The sequence below is a fragment of the Heptranchias perlo genome, chromosome 25, assembly GCF_035084215.1.
Source record: "Heptranchias perlo isolate sHepPer1 chromosome 25, sHepPer1.hap1, whole genome shotgun sequence".
Taxonomy (NCBI): Eukaryota; Metazoa; Chordata; class Chondrichthyes; order Hexanchiformes; family Hexanchidae; genus Heptranchias; species Heptranchias perlo.
Window position 1 is genome coordinate 7,626,687 of NC_090349.1, and position 18,440 is coordinate 7,645,126.

Sequence of the window (18,440 nt, forward strand, 5' to 3'; positions counted from 1 at the left end):
AAGGGAGAAATATAACCGTAAAGGGGGTAAAAACCACTACTATGTTAGCAGACAACTTAGTTTATCAGGGAGAGAAACATGAGTGTCAATTGATGATAGCAAATGACCGAAGGGACCATTTGTATCAAAACAAAAAGCAGAAAGACAAAGGAAACAGGAAAGGAAGAACCCTATTTTAAATTTTTTGTGGATGGCTCTTCATCATTACAGGATGGGGAAAGGAGAACTGGCTGTGGGATATACATGGAGGATGACCACAGACAGGAAAGATTTAGTGCGGCTCTGAAATTACCTAACACTATGAGTGCGCAGGTAGCAGAACTAGCAGCCGTCGCATATGTGGTTGGTCACCCAGAATATTTTCCGCCCAGATCAGTCATATATTCTGATAGCATGTATGTCTATAATAGCCTCACAGAACATTTGCCCCTATGGGAAGCGAGAGGTTTTGTCTCAGCGGATGGACGACCCCTTCCGTCAGCCCCGCTATTACGGTACATCTTTGAAGAAGCACAGGGGAAAGGATATGGGGTCACCAAAGTGAAAGCTCATTCAAAACTATCTCCCGAAGGGAACAGGAAAGCTGATGAACTAGCCAAACGAGGTGCTGTAAGTGGACAGGAATGGCAGCCACCGATTGGGGAAATCGGGGGCCAGAAAGAGAAGCAGGTCAAAGTAATGGATTTAACGGAGGAGCAAAAGAAAGACGGGGAATTAAAAAAAACTAATAGAAGGAGCAGAGTCAGACACATACAAAAGGCACAAGGGGGTCTATATTCAAGACGGAGTGGTTTTATGTAAAGGAAAATTTGTGGTGCCAGAGGGGGGACGAAACCAAATAATCCACTGGTACCATGACTTATGGGGACATAAAGGGACGGAGAGCACCCTAGATAGGATAAAGGAGGTGTGCTGGTGGCCCGGAATGATAGGTGACGTGGAACACTATGTCAAGAATTGTTTGATCTGTGCACAACACAACCCCGATAGAAATGTTAAGAAAGGGGTCCTCCGACATACTAGACCAGTAGAAGGGCCTTGGACTAATTTACAGATAGACTATATAGGACCACTTCCTCCCACTCCAGGAGGATACAAGTACATTCTAGTAATAGTGGATACCTTCACTAAATGGGTGGAAGCTTTTCCAACCAGAACAAACACAGCCAAAGTTACTGCGAAAATTCTATTAGAAAAGGTGTTTACCCGTTGGGGTTTACCCCGAAGCATAGAATCGGATCAGGGAACACATTTTACAGCCCAAGTAATGCAAGATGTTATGACCCTTTTTGGGGTTAGACAGAGATTTCACATACCCTATAGACCACAGTCTAGTGGAATTGTGGAAAGAATGAATCGGACATTGAAAAACATGATAGCCAAAATGGTGCAGCAGCGCAAGACAACCTGGCAGGTGGTTCTGCCCTTTGTGCTGATGATAGTCTGGAATACCGTGGCTTCATCAACAGGCTACACTCCTTATAAACTCATGACAGGAAGGGGCATGAGGGGAATGGAGGGGTTGGTAGGTTTGGATTTGTCTGAACCCAAGGTAGACCACATTATATCAGAAAAATGGGTACAACAGCTAGTAGAAACAGTAAAAGAAGCAAATTATGTAGCCGCTCATCGACAGGGAAAGAAGAAACAGCAAAGCAAGGCTTATTTCGATGCAAAAGCCAGCCCGATAGAGTTGAGCCCCGGACAGAGAGTAATGATTAGAATACAACAGCCCACCTCATTCTTGAGTCCAAAGTTTGCCGGTCCCTATGAGATAGTAGACAAAGCTCGCCCATCTGTATACAGGATATTAACGGCACCAGATAAGAGTGGCTGGTACCACATTAATCAGCTAAAGTTGGTAGGAGAAAAACAAGATAATCATCATTGGCATGTGCTGCTCGATGCTAACAATATTCCGAATTCTGAAGGTCAGGGAGATCAAGAACAGGACCAGCTACAGGTCCAAGAGGAGGTGATTGAACACAAATTTGATACTGTCCGTTCACATGCAGAGGCGGATCCAGGAAAAAACCGAAAGGAACATAAAACAAAAAGGGGGAATAAGTGGGTTCGAAGAAACGGACGGTTAGAATCTGAAACAAATTGGGAACAGGATTTGGACGGTCTGGCTCAGTATATGGAGAGACTGGACTTGTGATAGTACCTAAAAGAAACTGTAAATAAGAGCAGAAATTACACTTGTTTATTACAGGTCCAGCCTAGAATGAAGGGGATAATGCATTTTGTTGTTATCGGATTGACCATCATCAGAACTGCGGTTGAACCTGCCTCGGAGCCGTCACGACGAATGAACGTGCCTGAAGCAGTGTCGACGACGGAGGGATATCCCGAGACCAGGGACAACTTTGCTCTGCAGAATAAGACAGTCCCAACCAACAAAGGGAAAAGAGAGGATTTAAATCTGTATTATACAGGAGTGGATGGGTTAGCGTGCGCGGAAAAGACTTTGGGTATACCGGAGGGAGCGGGAGTACAGTTTTCATGTAACACAGTTCTAGAGGTGACATTATCGGTAATCCCAGAGGGAAAAATCATTAATCAATTTGTGGGTCCATTTATGGAGCGACCATCGGGGAGCGACGGTCGAGGTAAAATTATGGTCCACTGGGACCACATCTATGTAAATATTACGTTGGGGCGGTGTTTCATATTCCCCGGCACAGAGGCAATTTGACCTACCCTTTAAAAAGAGTTCATAACGTGGGCAAGTATCATGAGGGTACTTGGATATCTTTGAGCAATCCACCATCTCATGCTATTGTAATGGACGGTGCTGAGAAAGGCTTAGATTTGTCAAAATGTCACCAAGGAGGGAATCAATGGGCCTGTCCAGAAGAGATAACAGAAACTGACTAATTGTGGGTTCAGTACTTATGAAAATTGTTCATTGTCCATTTTGCCGGTTAACAACCAGTCCTTTTTACAATACGCCCTTGTGGGACAAACGTATTACATAGCCACAGCGGCTATGAACTATAATAAAGGATGGAAACAGTGCCCTCTGGAGGGACACAATGTGGCCATTAACAGTGTGACCTCAGACCTGGTTATCGGTGGACAAGTTCTGCCTAAGCCAATAATGAGGATGGTAATAAACGAAAACCTCACAGTCCAACGTACCGATATAGACCAAGATCTCCGGAAATATGTTCCTACCAAACTACCACCCATTCCGCACCTGACTGTAGATTGGACGCAAATAGCGGAGGAAGCCAATGAGATAATTCATCAATGGACTAAACACACTAAAATAATTAAAACGCATGCTGATAAAGCAGATGAACTGCTACGGGACCCCGGGTTCTGGGATAAGTTTTGGAATTGGGGATCTAATGTTCAAATACATCCATGGGTCAGGATTTTATCACATGCTGCTGTAGTTGTGATTTTATGTGCATTAATACTTGTCATATTCAATGTATATCAGCTTAGAAGGTGGAAAAATGAAATTTTGCAACAATTGAGTGTTAGTGCTATAATGAAATAGAAGAAGCGATTATCAACATAAGGACAGTGTGTGAAGTATATTTTATACGCTTCTTTTTTATATTTTTTCTATAACCATATGATATCGCGGATGTAACATGCCCATTGGGGGACAATGACAGCCTCAGGGGTGGTACACAGAAAGGGAGAATAATGATCCTAAGATAAGCATCTTTGGATCAAAAGGGGGGAGATGTTGGCCAGGGGCTGCAGAAAACTACTGAGTTTAATTCGAATTGCTAACAAAGACACTAACTTTTGAACTGAAGTGACCTAGAGTTCAGTCACTGGTCTGAACTGGCCAGAACCGGTTTGAATTAGTTCCGCTTCTTCGAGGGACAAAGGAGCTCTGATGAGACACCAGTCCTTATTTAGACAAGGAGTAATGAGGTGATGCTACCAACCCCCATGGAACAGAGCCAATCTGGGGATGACACCAACCACTCGAGGAACTTTAAGCCAACCGGAGAAGACAGCATCATTCGAAAAGACAGGCTTGAAGTTAAAACTGAAGAATTGCAGGCTTGGTGCCAGTGTTTTGTGAGGAAGACTCTGGAGACTAACCATCGCGGCAGTAGGGACCCTACGTCAGGGACGTAGAGACGACGTCAAGAGAGAGAGAAAAGAACGAATCGCCTGGCCAGCGTTATCTCGCCTTTCCGAGTGATATAATATCCTTTCTATTCTGTGACCACTCAGGGAGTGTTAGTCAGGGAAACCTAGTTGGTGTGCATTTAAATCCTAGTTTGAGTATAAAACTGTATAACCTGCTGTAAACTGCATGCCTATATCTAACCAGACGTATAAGCGGTATGTACACGATCTAATAACGTTAATAAAGTGAATTGAGAATTAAGAGAGAATTGACTGACTCATCCCTGTGTACTAAGCCAAAACTGTAACCGGTGACTTCCGGTCAACAACCCGAAGAAGCTGAACAATTTAAAGAGGGCAGAGGAGCCTCAAAGATGAGAGAGACAGGCAGTTTTAAGTCTGCCTAGGCCATAACCTAAACAGATAAAGATATTTGACTTACTGGGTGGGAGAGGTGCCCACCACATGGCACTCTCCTCCCTTCTGCCATTGCTGCAAGGATTGCTGCCACCCTTCTCATGAAGGTCCCTTGGGGCAGCAGAAATAGCAGCAAAAGGCAGGAAAATGGAGCAGCTTTCCAGGCCCTGTCTCCCCATCATAATTTACATGCAGCAGGTGAACGGTAGAACGGGTGGAGGAAAATCAAGATTAGAGTGGGAAGGCAGCAGTTGGTGTCACTACCATATTTTCCCCACGGTTTCTGATTTGGGACAGGATAGTGCAGGAAAATGAAGGGCAAAGTTTCTAAAAGTAGAAATTATTAGCATTTTGCTCGGTGAAAGAATTAGCTTTTTTAGTCTTTTGTTGCAAGTCGGCCTTATCAGGTAGAGCACCAAAATAGAATACTGTGTCCTCATCTTAGATTCCTAGGCAAGATACCAGATGGTGTGGAGCAGGATCTACGCTCAAGATCGCCCACATAGGATGAAGCAAGCCCATGGCAGAATTTGAAAACTAGAATTGAATCATTGTTGGGGCACAAGGAATCAGTGGAGCTCGATAAGGGCAGGAATGATGAGTAGATGTCACAATGTGCAGAAGAATACACAAGCCACAGAATTCCAGGATAGCTGGAGTTTGTGAAGTGTGGAAGCAGGCAAAAAAGTGTTGGAAAAACCAGTCCTGAAAGTAATGGGAACATAATGAGGTGGGGACACAGGCAATGTTCCAGAGGTGACAAACTGATGTTGAGTACAAAGTTCAGCAGTGGTTCCAAGAGGACGTCAAGAAACTCGGGTTTCAGCCTGAGAGAGTAACCAGGGATGTTGATGGAGTGGGCTGGAGGTATGTAGGGGCTTATAGAAACTGAAAAGAATGGCTTCAGTCTTGTTGACACTTAGCTGAAGGAACCCCCCCCCCCCATCATCCCGATCCCGATCCCGGGCCTGAAGATAGACAGATAGTTGGGAAGTATAACAACAGCCTGAGAGTTAGCCTCAAACCAGCCCTTATTCTGTCTTCCTTTTTTAATACCCTCACGTATAACTGCCAGTCTTTCTTTGGTTAATATGTGTTCAGGATAACTGAGTTCTTTGCAGCTTCCATGGACGTGGAAAAATACATTCGCACCCCTCACATTTATTGGACACCTAAATAAGTAAGTAATGTTGGGATGGACATGGACCCAGTTTATATTCCAGCTCCCCGCGCCGAGTTTCTCTTAACTTGACATCTTCCCTTTTCTTAACTGTTGTGTAAATAGTGAAAATGCTGGGAGGATTTTCTCGATGCACTTACCGACCTCCGCCGCCATATAAACTAACTCGGGGTCGTGGACCAGGTCACAGAGTGCCATAAGCGCCCGCTGCCTGGTGATGAGCTCGGGGTCCGCCAGCTCTCGGTTGAGTTTGGGCAAAGCCCTTTGTCCGAACGCGATGGGCGCTTTGGTCGGGTCGATGTGAGGAGGAAGTTTGGCAGAAATTCTCGTATGAGCCATGTTCTTACTGTTATTAAAAAAAATAAATGAAGGCGCAAAATAACTCGAACCTGCAAATCGCGCGCTGAGGCGTTTATGCGACGAACGTTTGAAAGCTCGAGCGCTGCACCGCTCGTGGCTTCACTCCATTGCTATAGCAACGCTAGAGGCCTAGTCCTCCCAACGCGCCTGCACAGTCAACGCAGATAATGGGTAGTCGTCAACAACAATTTACTTTGTATAGCGCCTTTAAGGTGTAAAAACGTCCGAAGCCGCTTCGCAGACACGTAATCAAAAAAAATGAAAGTTATTAGGAGGGGTGACTGAAGATTTAGTCAAAGAGGTGAGTTTTAAGGGCGGCGGTTTTAAAGGAGGAGAGAGAAGTGGGGTAGTTTAGGGAGAGAATTCCAGTGTGTGGCTTAGACTGCTGAGAGACACAGCCCTTAGTGGTGGGGCAAAAGGAAGGGAGAATGCGCAAAAGTCTAGTCAGGAACAGAGAGTTTGGGGGAGGGGGTTGTAGAGCAGGAGGAGGTTACCGAGATAGGGGCAAAGCCATGAAAGGACTTAAACATGAGGATGAGAATTTTAAATTGGAGGCGTTGGGGGACCCGGACCAATGTAGGTCTAAAGGATAGAGGTGATAGTTGGGCAGGACCTCACCTTACCTTTAACAGCACCACTACCAACATCTTAGGAGTCACCATTGACCAGCTGGAGTAGTGATATCACACCATGGCTACAAGAGCAGAGGATGGGTACTTTGCTATGAGTGTCTCACCTCCTGACCCATCAAAGCCTCTCCATCAACAAGGCTCAAGTCAGAAGTGTGATGGAATACACCATTTGACTGGACAGGTGCAGCCGACCAACACTCAAAAGCTCAACATCATCCAGGATAGAGTAGGTTGTTTGATCTGCACCCCTGCCGCTGGAGTCGATATCCACTTCTCCTATCACCAACCCACTGTGGCTATAGTATGTACAATCCACAGCATGCACTGTAGAATCTGACCAACGTTACTTCAAAAGCACCGTCCTCCCCTGTGACTAACCACCAAGAGGGACAAAAGCAGATATGTTGTGGGAACATCATCACCTTCAAGTTCTCCTCCAAGTCACACACCATCCTGCCTTGGACTTATGCCGCCATTCCTTTATTGCCATTGCATCAAATTCCCGACCAAAAGCTATCGTGCCACAAGCACTGCAGCAGTTGAAAGAGAAGGTCCAATACCACTACCTTCTCAAGCTAACTAGGGATGGGCATTAAATGCAGCCTTTACAGCATTACCCAAATCCTGAGAACGAATAGAAAAAAAACACTTACTGATATTATGGTCATGATGTGGAGATGCCGGTGATGGACTGGGGTGGACAAATGTAAGGACTTGCACAACACCAGGTTATAGTCCAATAGTTTTATTTTAAATCACAAGCTTTCGGAGCTTTCCTCCAGGTGAGTGAAGGGTTCTAAAAACGCATAGCATATATAGTCAGAGCTTTGCAGTCATTTCTAATTTTGGTGCGAGTCGCTAATAACGTAGATGTTAAGTTTTAGCTGCACTGTGGAGCTATATACAATCTACTTCCTTTCAAAAGGCACATGATTCCTGTGGAATAGGTCTGTCTCCAATTGAGTGAACCTAAGCTAAAATTGTGAGGGATCTGTGATGTATCGAACAGAGAAATGTTATCTAGACAGTGTGGCAAATTAGAGCGATTTCTGTATTTTTTTTCTCATACAGTTCTTCAGTAGCTAGTATTAAAATGGACGCTCTTTCCTTATTCAATTTCAACATGGAGCCCTGGAGATGAAGGGCTAAAATGGTTTTCAATTGTAACACAAAACGGCCAATAACAAATCGGCAGCCCATTTTACACCCCACCTGATTTCCTTTCCCATTGATTTCAACGGGCTGCCGATTAGCTATCGCCTGTTTTGCACTACTGCCGAAAACTAATTTCCCTTCCGAATTGTCTACAAGACCAGGCAGGATACCTGATCTGGAAATCAATCAGGATTCTTTGTTCTAGGTGCTAATTAAATTATGCATGAACAAAGCTTTAGCAGGTATGTGAGACTGGATGATAAGTGAGGACCTGCTCATTAACACATGCAGTATCCGTCACTATTTTGTTGTTAATAAAAGGATAATCAACAATTCTCACTTAGAGGCTTTTGGACTGATACATTGGGGAAATCTTCCTGTAGGCTTTCATTCTGGCAGAGATCAGAACTCTAGGTGTATTGGATTGTGCAGGTCTATAAAATATTGTTTCTTCCAAAAATCCTGTTGTTTATCAAACTATACAAGAAATATGTTCTACATAGATATTTTAACCCCTTGAGGGCTAGTTCTATTTTTAATGTTTTATCAAATATTATACTGTCAGCATCTTGATGTGTCTCACTTCTGCTTCTTATTGAGTGCAGAAATGTGTCAGAAACCAAACTTTCTGAAGATGCTGGTAGTTAATACACCATGTTATTAGGTACTGTTAACAAGACAACTTATAAACCATTGATTTATGACAAAAATTATGAATCTATATAGTGCTATGTCTGAAGGCCTAGGCTGCTCACAAGAAACATACCACCTCAATATAGGATAAATCTTCCAAACAAAATTCTTATTGTTTTGGAGGAGCCTTAAATAAAGTAATTGATGAACTAATTGCAGCAGGGGTGCTTACTCCTTTAAATTAACCCTCAGACTGGGTATCAAGTAAGGTGACAGTTGTGAAACTGAAGAAATTGGGAATCGGCATTTGACCCCGAAAGGATTTAAACTGAACAAGTGAGAGGAATGGAGAATGAGACCTAACAGTTGAACAGATTGCCACAAAACTTCACAAAGCAAAGATTTTTTTGTACTGAATGCCAAACATGGGTTCTGGCAAATTAAGTTGGACACAGATTTGTCTATGGACAACCTTTAATACTCCATTCTCTGTGTATGTAATTTAGCATCGGAGAAGTACCAAAGGTGAATACGTGAAACCTGTTAGGGGCTTCTAGGAGTAAAGGTCATTGTAAATGACTTTTCAGTGCATGAAGAAATGATTGATTCAAAGTGTGCTACAGCATATCATGACACATATCACAGTACATAGGAAAATAGGAATTCCTAGCTGAGAAAAGACCATGGTCCATCAAGTTCGCCTTCTACCATCCTGGTAGTTGCATGATTCAATGATAATGGAGTTGTTGACTAATCATGGCAATCAGTCTCTATCAATTTTTTTTTCAAAAAATATACTTTATTCATAAAATTTGCAGCAATACATACAATACAGTTGTCATATCACATTCCAAACGTACACTATACAGATTATACAATTTGCAGGTTACACCAAGTACAGTTCAATGAACACATTGTACATAATTACAGTTCAAGACAGTCTAGGGTGCCTCATTGCATTACACTCAATACAGATTATTGATTACAGATTCATTACAGGTACATTACATCAATTTGAATTTTACATTCTGCGCGAGGGTTTTTTCCCTGATTGCAGCCCCTCAGTTAGTCTACAACAGACCCAGACATGAGGCGAGGAAAACCCCAGAGGTAGAAAGTTTTGGGAACCATGGGCGTCATTTTAGCACCCACTATCGGGTGCATTCCTGGCGGGGGGGCTCCGAAAATCGGAGAATCCTGGAGTGGGTCGGGAGCCCGACTCCAACCCACCCACTTCCGGGTTCCCCACTGACGCGCCGGCGTGGGCGCGCAGCCCCCGCTGGTGGGAATCCCGCAGGCAATTAAAGCCAGCGGGATGCCACTTGAAGCTATTTACTTTGCTTATTCAGGTCATTAACTGACCTGATTAAGGGATTATGTGAGGAGGGGTGGGATTTTAAAGCAAACTGGGACTGTTTCCCACACTGGGGGAAACACTCCCAGTTCAAATGGACCTGTGGCAGCTGCAAAGGTCCATTTGACATGTGGGGGGGGAGACCCTCACCCATTGCAGGAGGCCACTCTGTCACTTGGGACAAAGTTTGGCCTCCACCACCCTCCTCCTGACAATCAAAGTCACCAACTTGCACACTCACCCCGGGGTCCAGACACATATACCTACCTTGCAGACCCCCTCAGATGCACATCTTCCGGATGGGGGCCGCCGTAGCTGCAGTCATGACCTCCTCGGAGGGCGAACAGCATCACCAGCCTCGCCATCCACGCCGTCCACCTCTGACACGTGGAACTCCACAACAGAGTTCTGTGACACATCCACCTGCACAGCAGGAGGGAGGGCAACCGCAGAGAGAGATGCGTCGCAGAGGGCACTACCCTCGCCACAGGGTCCACAGACCGAGGCTCAGCTTCCTGGACCTCTCTGAGCAGCAGTGCACACGGAGGCTCAGAGTCACTCGACATGTAATCGTGGACATCTGCAGCCTCCTTCATGCCAAGCTGCTCCCGGCTGGCCCGAGCACCATCTTCTTACCTGTCGCTGTCAAAGTCACCACTGCCCTCAACAACTTCTCCTCCGCATCCTTCCAGGGTGCAACCGGGGACATCGCCGACGTCTCTCAGCCGTCTGCACAAAAGAGCCCTGCAAATACACATACACCCACTCTGCAGTGACACAATGGGTGGCATCAGTTGTGGGTCTTCATAGTGATCCTCAGGAAAGGGCATTATTGCACAAACCAGACAAGATTCGCGAAGACGTGGCAGTAGTGGTGCCAATATAATATGTAATGTGAGTTGGTCAGAAATTCAATATAAGTAACAGCTATGACAAACCCTCAAACATCCTTGTGCATCCCCTTCATGCTCACGGCATGTTTGCCTTACGCTGCCTACTGCACATATGTGATGCATGCCCTGTGGCTGCAGCACAGGTAGTGGCAGGTTGAGTGAGGCTGACCGTGAACGAGATGCACGAGAGGGTGAGTATGAGATAGAGCCATGAGATTGTATGAGGGTGGGTTGAGTGGTAGTGGCGGGATGAGTACTGGCGAGGTGAGTAGGTGCAGGTAAGATGAGGATGAGTTTTGAGTGGGTATGAGGGGTGATGTGACAGAGTAGTGTTGGCAGTGCAGAAGGAGATGTGAGGTGGGGGCGGTGATGTGGCAGACAGAGTGTAGGGGAAAGAGTAAGTATACTCACTTTGGCTGACCTACTGAGGTCATTGCAGGTGGGCGATATGTTGGTGGTGCAGGTGACCTCCTCTGCCACCTCGAGCCAGGCCTTCCTGGTGGCAGAGGCAGGCCGCTTCCTCCCGCCCACCGGGGGTAAGATCTCTTTCCTCCCCCTCCTCCTCACCCCATGTATTGATACCTGGAGTGAGGCATCATTAAACTGGGAGCAGCCTTCCTCCTGGGCTGCTCCATGCTGTAATTTTTTCTATTTGTTGCAGCATCAGTCACTGGAGGACTGCCCCTTTAAATAGAGCTCCTCCAGCTGACAGATCATACTGCGCATGCGCAGCCCGCCCGACGCGCAGATCAGCAGTGGGGAACCCGGAGGACAAGGTAAGTGGATCCAATTGGGCGACGATCGCGCTGGTGGCTGACTGATTTCACCGGGCGCGTTATCCACGCGCCCGATAGCCCCCCCTGCTGAGAACCCGCAGCCCTGGTAACATCGGGCCCCAAAGGTCCGAAGTCACCTGTTTCTCCCGAGCATGTTACACTTATCATATGTCATATCTCAAATTACTACTGTTCTGGACAAGGTGATACAAATTGTCATGATCTACATTATCTAGTTCCTTTAGAATCCTAAAAACAGCAATCATCACCTCTCAACCTTTCTCTTTTCCAGTGAGAACATACCCAATTTACATAATTGCTCCACGTAATATAATCCCTCCAATCCTCAAGCATTCTGGTTGCAGTCTTCTTTTTCCAATAGTTGCAATACCCTATCTGTAGCCCACTTGAAAGAACAAATAAGAAGAATCATTTCCCGCTTACAGAAGTTCCATATATAGATCACTTGTTGTTTACTGATGGGTTGAAACTCGATCCAAAGAATGTTCAAGCTATCCTGCAGTTGCCTGAACCAAATGTTGTTCATTCAGTCAAGCGCTTTATGGATATGATGGACTATCTTTCAAAGTTTCTACTACTTTTGTCGATAGTAACTGAACCACTGAGATATCTAGAAGATAATAGTGTGAAATGCCACAGGTTAGAGACCCATGAATAAGCAGCAACTAATGTCAAAAACCTGAGTGCCATGTTAAGTATTATGAGGTGAAGGAAGAGTGTGATGCATCAGAATCGGGACATGGTGCAGATTTGCTGTAAGAAGGACATTTTGTCAAGATCATTCACTCCATCTGAAAGGAACTATGCACAAATTGAGAAAGAAATGCTTGGCATAGTGTCGGTAATTTCAGCAGTAAGTGAAAGGTGGAAAAGTTATGACACTAGGCATAACCCCTTCACCAGAACAATTACAAAGAGTGCAGAAGTACATTCCAAAAGTGAAGAGCAAGTAAAGAAAGGATATGTGTATTACTGATTTTTTTGAGTAGTGCCTACTTGCCTACACAGATAAAGCCAAAGACAGACGAGAAGGTCAGTAAATACTCCTAAATCAAAAGCAAAGATGAGTTTATTGAAGAGATTAAAAACATCATAGCATAGCATCTTCCTATCTCAGAACAGCCCCAGCCGAAAACTAAGAAAGATCAAAAACTGAAGCAGAGTATTTTAATTGGGTGACCTGAATGTAAAAATTATGTACCTCTTGAGATCTAAGCCTATTAGTATTATTGAGACATTCAAGATAAGATGTTGTTCAAAGGAATAAGTGACAAAAATGGGAATTCATGTCTTTAATATAGTTCAAATAATTGAAATTTTAAATGGAAGCCACTGTTTTCACTAAGACCAGAGATATTTTGGCATCAGATGATTAAAAAAAATGTAAACATTTTGGTTGCTTGATTGCTTCAAAGAGATTACCTGAACTTAAAATAAAAGCATTCTTATAACTCGGACCTGTAAGCAGCATTGTGCCATTTTAAGAGTTTACCAATAGTAACTGGAAGAACTAGAGACTCTCTTTAATCAGTCCAGTTGATCTCTGTGCTGCATACTATCTTGCCTTTGAATTCTTGCTTCTCTGAATTATTTTTAATTGTAAATAAATCTAGACAGTGGTTTAGTCTGTACAAAGTGGTCAAATAGTGTGATAATTTCTGTCATCTAAATTTCCAGGAGTCATAGTGGGCATCCTAATTATTTCTTTAGTAAAATACTTATTCTGATTGGAGTTAAATGTTAGGTCTGAGCTATGCTAGTTGCAATACAATAACGTTGTCGATTTCAGTTTGTAACAGACTTGGACTGCTTAAGGAAACTATAACCTATTTACACACAAAAAAAAGTTATTGGGATAAAGCCTGAATCATAACAATTGGTAGCAGTTAAAGTGAGATAAATATCAATCGCAACCTAAACAGGCTGTTTAGAGTCTACATTAGATTAAATCATTAGAAGAAAATGACAGTCCTAAGAGTACAAGAAGAGGAGAAACAATTAGAATTCGATAGACTGGCGGTGATGTCGCCCTGTGGCAGCCTGGAATGAGAATGAGGCAAGAAAGTTCAGAGTTGCAGTGACCTTTACAGCAACAGCAAGCATGACTCACCTCTGCAGTTCCCCCACAATGTTAACGAATGCTGAACCCACCCGAGTTTCTAAATTCAGCACTCAGCATATTGTGGGTGAGGGGCAATGCTGAACAAGGAAACTCAGGTGGGTTCAGCACTCATCTACTGAGGCAGGTTTGTTTTTATTTGCTTTTGGGATGTGGGCCACACTGGCAAGGCAGCAGTTAATGTCCATCCCTATTTGCACTGAGGGCATTAAGAGTCAGCCTCAAACATGTAGTGTGGGACTGAAGTCACCTTTAGGCAAGACTGCATACGGTAGCGAGCTCCCTTCCCTGAAGGACATTAGTAAACCATGTTGGGTTTTTACAACAATCTGGTGGCTTTTATGGTCATTTTTTCCAGCATACAAATGACCAGATGTATTAAATTGAGTTCCACAACTTATGGTGACATCTGAACTTACAAGCTTTAGGTTGCAAGTCCAGTACCGTAGCCACTACATTTTCATACCCCTATTGTACCAGTTCAGCTTCTCCTGTCTCCCATCAGTTCCTTTTACTGAGACAGAAGTTGGCTTCAAATGGTTAATTTGTTTTTTTCATGTTTTTCTTTTTTGAAATGAAAGGAGATCTTGGCATAATGTACAGATCAGAATAGAATGACATGGGAACATTACAGACCTGAAATTACACTGTGAGATAACAGTGAATGAACTCCGAATGTCAGCCTTCAATGTGTTAATGCCTCCACTAAAAGAGCAGAGAGAGCAATTTCGGACAAATGCCATTAAGCTTTGTTTGTGAGTGTTACAAGCACAATTTCAAGACCTATATTCTTTGAAACTACTGGAGTTAAGTAGGTAATCGCTTATATTATTTAAATGCTTAACTGGATTGAACCAGTTCTCAAAGGCACAGTGTACTGAAGTTTTGTAAAGAGCAAATACAAAATCTACTGATTATGTTATGAATGGGAGACATCATTAAAGAAAATTTTAAAAGAACTTGGCCCTGAAATTCCACAGGGGATCTCGGAATCTTTCGCTGAAACTTTGACAGGAGATTGGCAGAGCCCTCAGAGAAATGGCATGTGGTTCAAAAGGGCCATTGACACTGTTTGGCTGGGGGTTTTGTCGGTCTCCCACCAAACTTATGTAAAGAGATCGGCAGAACCCCCCCCCGCCAAAGAAATTTAGGGCTCATTCATTTATGTAGCACCACATCATGTCTTTCAGGACATTTCAAAGCACTTCATATACAATTAATTACTTTAAAGTACAGTACTGTTGCTATTTAGGCAAAGACTCAAGCCAATATTCTGCGCTGGCAGCTGTAAGGCAAGAAAGTTCACTCATCTTCTATGTGCTTGGGGCACCTCAGACTCTCGCAGAAAAAGCTCTGAGCATCAGTCTTTTCTCAAGTCAGATTTGATCAGCTATCATGTTTATTTAACAGTCACTATATTTCAGAAATTATTCATTATACATGAAGTGCATTGAGACATTTCTAAGATGTGACAGGCAGTATATAAATGCATTTTTTTCATTCATGTTATGTCAGTTTTTTAAAGTCGATGCAGTAGCAACAGAGAAGCGAAGAGGTATTCTTTGCGCTTGTTCTCTTCTCCAAAGTCTTTCGCTCCACCAGCTCATGACACACCTGGTACAGTAGCATAGTGGTTATGTTACTGGACTAGTAATCCAGAGGCCTGGACTAATAATTAAAAGTTACGAGTTCAAATCCCGCCATGGCAACTGGGGAATTTAAATTCAATTAATTAAATAAAAATCTGGAATTAAAAAAACTAGTATCAGTAATGGTGGCCATGATTGTTGTAAAAACCCATCTGGTTCATTAATGTCCTTTAGGGAAGGAAACCTGCCGTCCTTACCTGGTCTGGCCTATATGTGACTCCAGACCCACAGCAACGTGGTTGATTCTTAATTGCCCACTGAAATGGCCGAGCAAGTCACTCAGTTGTACAATCTCGCTAAAACAAAGTCATAATAAGAATAAAACCGGATGGACCACTAGGCACCGGACACGACAAAGGCAAACCAAGCCCAGTCGACCCTGCAAAGTCCTCCTCATTAACATCTGGGGACTTGTGCCAAAATTGGGAGAGCTGTCCTACAGACTAGTCAAGCAACAGCCTGACATAGCCATACAGAATCATACCTTTCAGCTGACGTCCCAGACTCTTCCATCACCATCCCTGGATATGTCCTGTCCCACTGGCAGGACAGACCCACCAGAGGTGGCGGTACAGTGATATACAGTCAGGAGGGAGGGGCCCTGGGAGGCCTCAACATTGACTCCGGACCCCAAGAAATCTCCTGACATCAGGTCAAACGTGGGCAAGGAAACCTCCTGCTGATTACCACCTACCGCCCTCCCTCAGCTGATGAATCAGTTCTCCTCCATGTTGAGCACCACTAGGAGGAAGCACTGAGGGTAGCAAGGGCACAGAATGCACTCTGGGTGGGGGACTTCAATGTCCATCACCAAGAGTGGCTCGGTAGCCCCACTACTGACCAAGCTGGCCGAGTCCTGAAGGACACAGCTGCCAGACTGGGCCTATGGCAGGTGGTGAGCAAACCAACACGAGGGAAAAACCAACTTGACCTCGTCCTCACCAATCTACCTGTCGCAAATGCATCTGTCCATGACGGTATTGGTAGGAGTGACCACGGCACAGTCCTCGTGGAGATGAAGTCCTGTCTTTGCACTGAGGACACCATCCAACGTGTTGTGTGGCACTATCACCGTGCTAAATGGGATAGATTCAGAACAGGTCTAGCAGCTCAAAACTGGGCATCCATGAGGTGCTGTGGGCCATCAGCAGCAGAATTGTATTCCAGCACAATCTGTAACCTCATGGCCCGGCATATTCCTCACTCTACCATTACCAACAAGCCAGGGGATCAACCCTGGCTCAATGAGGCGTGTAGAAGAGCATGCCAGCAGCAGCACCAGGCGTACCTAAAAATGAGGTGCCAACCTGGTGAAGCAACAACTCAGGACTGCATGCATGCTAAACAGCAGAAGCAACATTCTATAGATAGAGTGAAACGATTCCACAACCAACGGATCAGATCAAAGCTCTGCAGTCCTGCCACATTCAGTCGTGAATGGTGGTGGACAATTAAACAACTAACGGGAGAAGGAGGCTCTGTAAACATCCCCAGCCTCAATGATGGCGGAGTCCAGCACGTGAGTGCAAAAGACAAGGCTGAAGTGTTTGCAAACATCTTCAGCCAGAAGTGCCGAGTGAATGATCCATCTTGGCCTCCTCCCGATATCCCCACCATCACAGAAGCCAGTCTTCAGCCAATTCGATTCACTCCACGTGATATCAAGAAACGGCTGAGTGCACTGGATACAACAAAGGCTATGGGCCCCAACAACATCCCGGCTGCAGTGCTGAAGACTTGTGCTCCAGAACTAGCCGTGCCTCTAGCCAAACTGTTCCAGTACAGCTACAACACTGGCATCTACCCGACAATGCGAAAAATTGCCCAGGTATCTCCTGTTCACAAAAAGGAGGACAAATCCAATCCGGTCAAATACCGCCCCATCAGTCTACTCTCAATCATCAGCAAAGTGATGGAAGGTGTCAGCGACAGTGCTATCAAGTGGCACTTACACACCAATAACCTGCTCACCGATGCTCAGTTTGGATTCCACCAGGACAACTCGGCTCCAGACCTTATTACAGCCTTGGTCCAAACATGGAAAAAAGAGCTGAATTCCAGAGGTGAGGTGAGAGTGACTGCCCTTGACATCAAGGCAGAATTTGACCGAGTGTGGAACCAAGGAGCCCTAGTAAAATTGAAGTCGATGGGAATCAGGGGGAAAACTCTCTGGAGTCATACCTAGCACAAAGGAAGATGGTAATGGTTATTGGAGGCCAATCATCTCCACCCCAGGACATTGCTGCGGGAGTTCCTCAGGGCAGTGTCCTAGGCCCAACCATCTTCAGCTGCTTCATCAATGACCTTCCCTCCATCATAAGGTCAGAAATGGGGATGTTCGCTGATGATTGCACAGTGTTCAGTCCCATTCACAACCCCTCAGATAATGAAGCAGTCTGTGCCCGCATGCAGCAAGACCTGGACAACATCCAGGCTTGGGCTGATAAGTGGCAAGTAACATTCGCGCCAGACAAGTGCCGGGCAATGACCATATCCAACAAGAGAGAGTCTAACCACCTCCCCTTGACATTCAACGGCATTATCATCGCTGAGTCCCCCACCATCAACATCCTGGGGGTCACCATTGACCAGAAACTTAACTGGACCAGCCATATAAATACTGTGGCTACAAGAGCAGGTCAAAGGCTGGGTATTCTGCAGCGAGTGACTCACCTCCTGACTCCCCAAAGCCTTTCCACCATCTACAAGGCACAAGTCAGGAGTGTAATGGAATACTCTTCACTTGCCTGGATGAGTGCAGCTTCAACAACACTCAAGAAGCTCGACATCACCCAGGACAAAGCAACCCGCTTGATTAGCACCCTATCCACCACTCTAAATATTCACTTCCTTCACCACCGGTGCACTGTGGCTGCAGTGTGTACCATCCACAAGATGCACTGCAGCAACTCGCCAAGGCTTCTTCGACAGCACCTCCCAAACCCGCGACCTCTACCACGTAGAAGGACAAGGGCAGCAGGCACATGGGAACAACACCACCTGCATGTTCCCCTCCAAGTCACACACCATCCCAACTTGGAAATATATCGCCGTTCCTTCATCGTCGCTGGGTCAAAATCCTGGAACTCCCTCCCTAACAGCACTGTGGGAGAACCGTCACCACACAGACTGCAGTGGTTCACGAAG

At 44.9% G+C, this 18,440-nt stretch overlaps 2 protein-coding genes across 2 annotated transcripts in view; one reads left to right on the plus strand and one right to left on the minus strand.

Moving 5' to 3' along the window:
* The window catches only part of rsph14 (radial spoke head 14 homolog), a 710,550-nt gene extending 704,410 nt beyond the window's left edge, over positions 1-6,140 (minus strand). Inside the window, exon 1 of the mRNA XM_068005520.1 lies at positions 5,842-6,140. Within this exon, the coding sequence (XP_067861621.1) occupies positions 5,842-6,040 (199 nt within the window). The 5' untranslated portion in view covers positions 6,041-6,140. The remainder of the gene's footprint in view (positions 1-5,841) is intronic.
* rab36 (RAB36, member RAS oncogene family) overlaps positions 5,647-18,440 on the plus strand; it is a 77,956-nt gene continuing 65,162 nt past the window's right edge. Inside the window, exon 1 of the mRNA XM_068005524.1 lies at positions 5,647-5,701. The gene's annotated coding sequence lies outside the window, so the exon portion shown is untranslated. The remainder of the gene's footprint in view (positions 5,702-18,440) is intronic.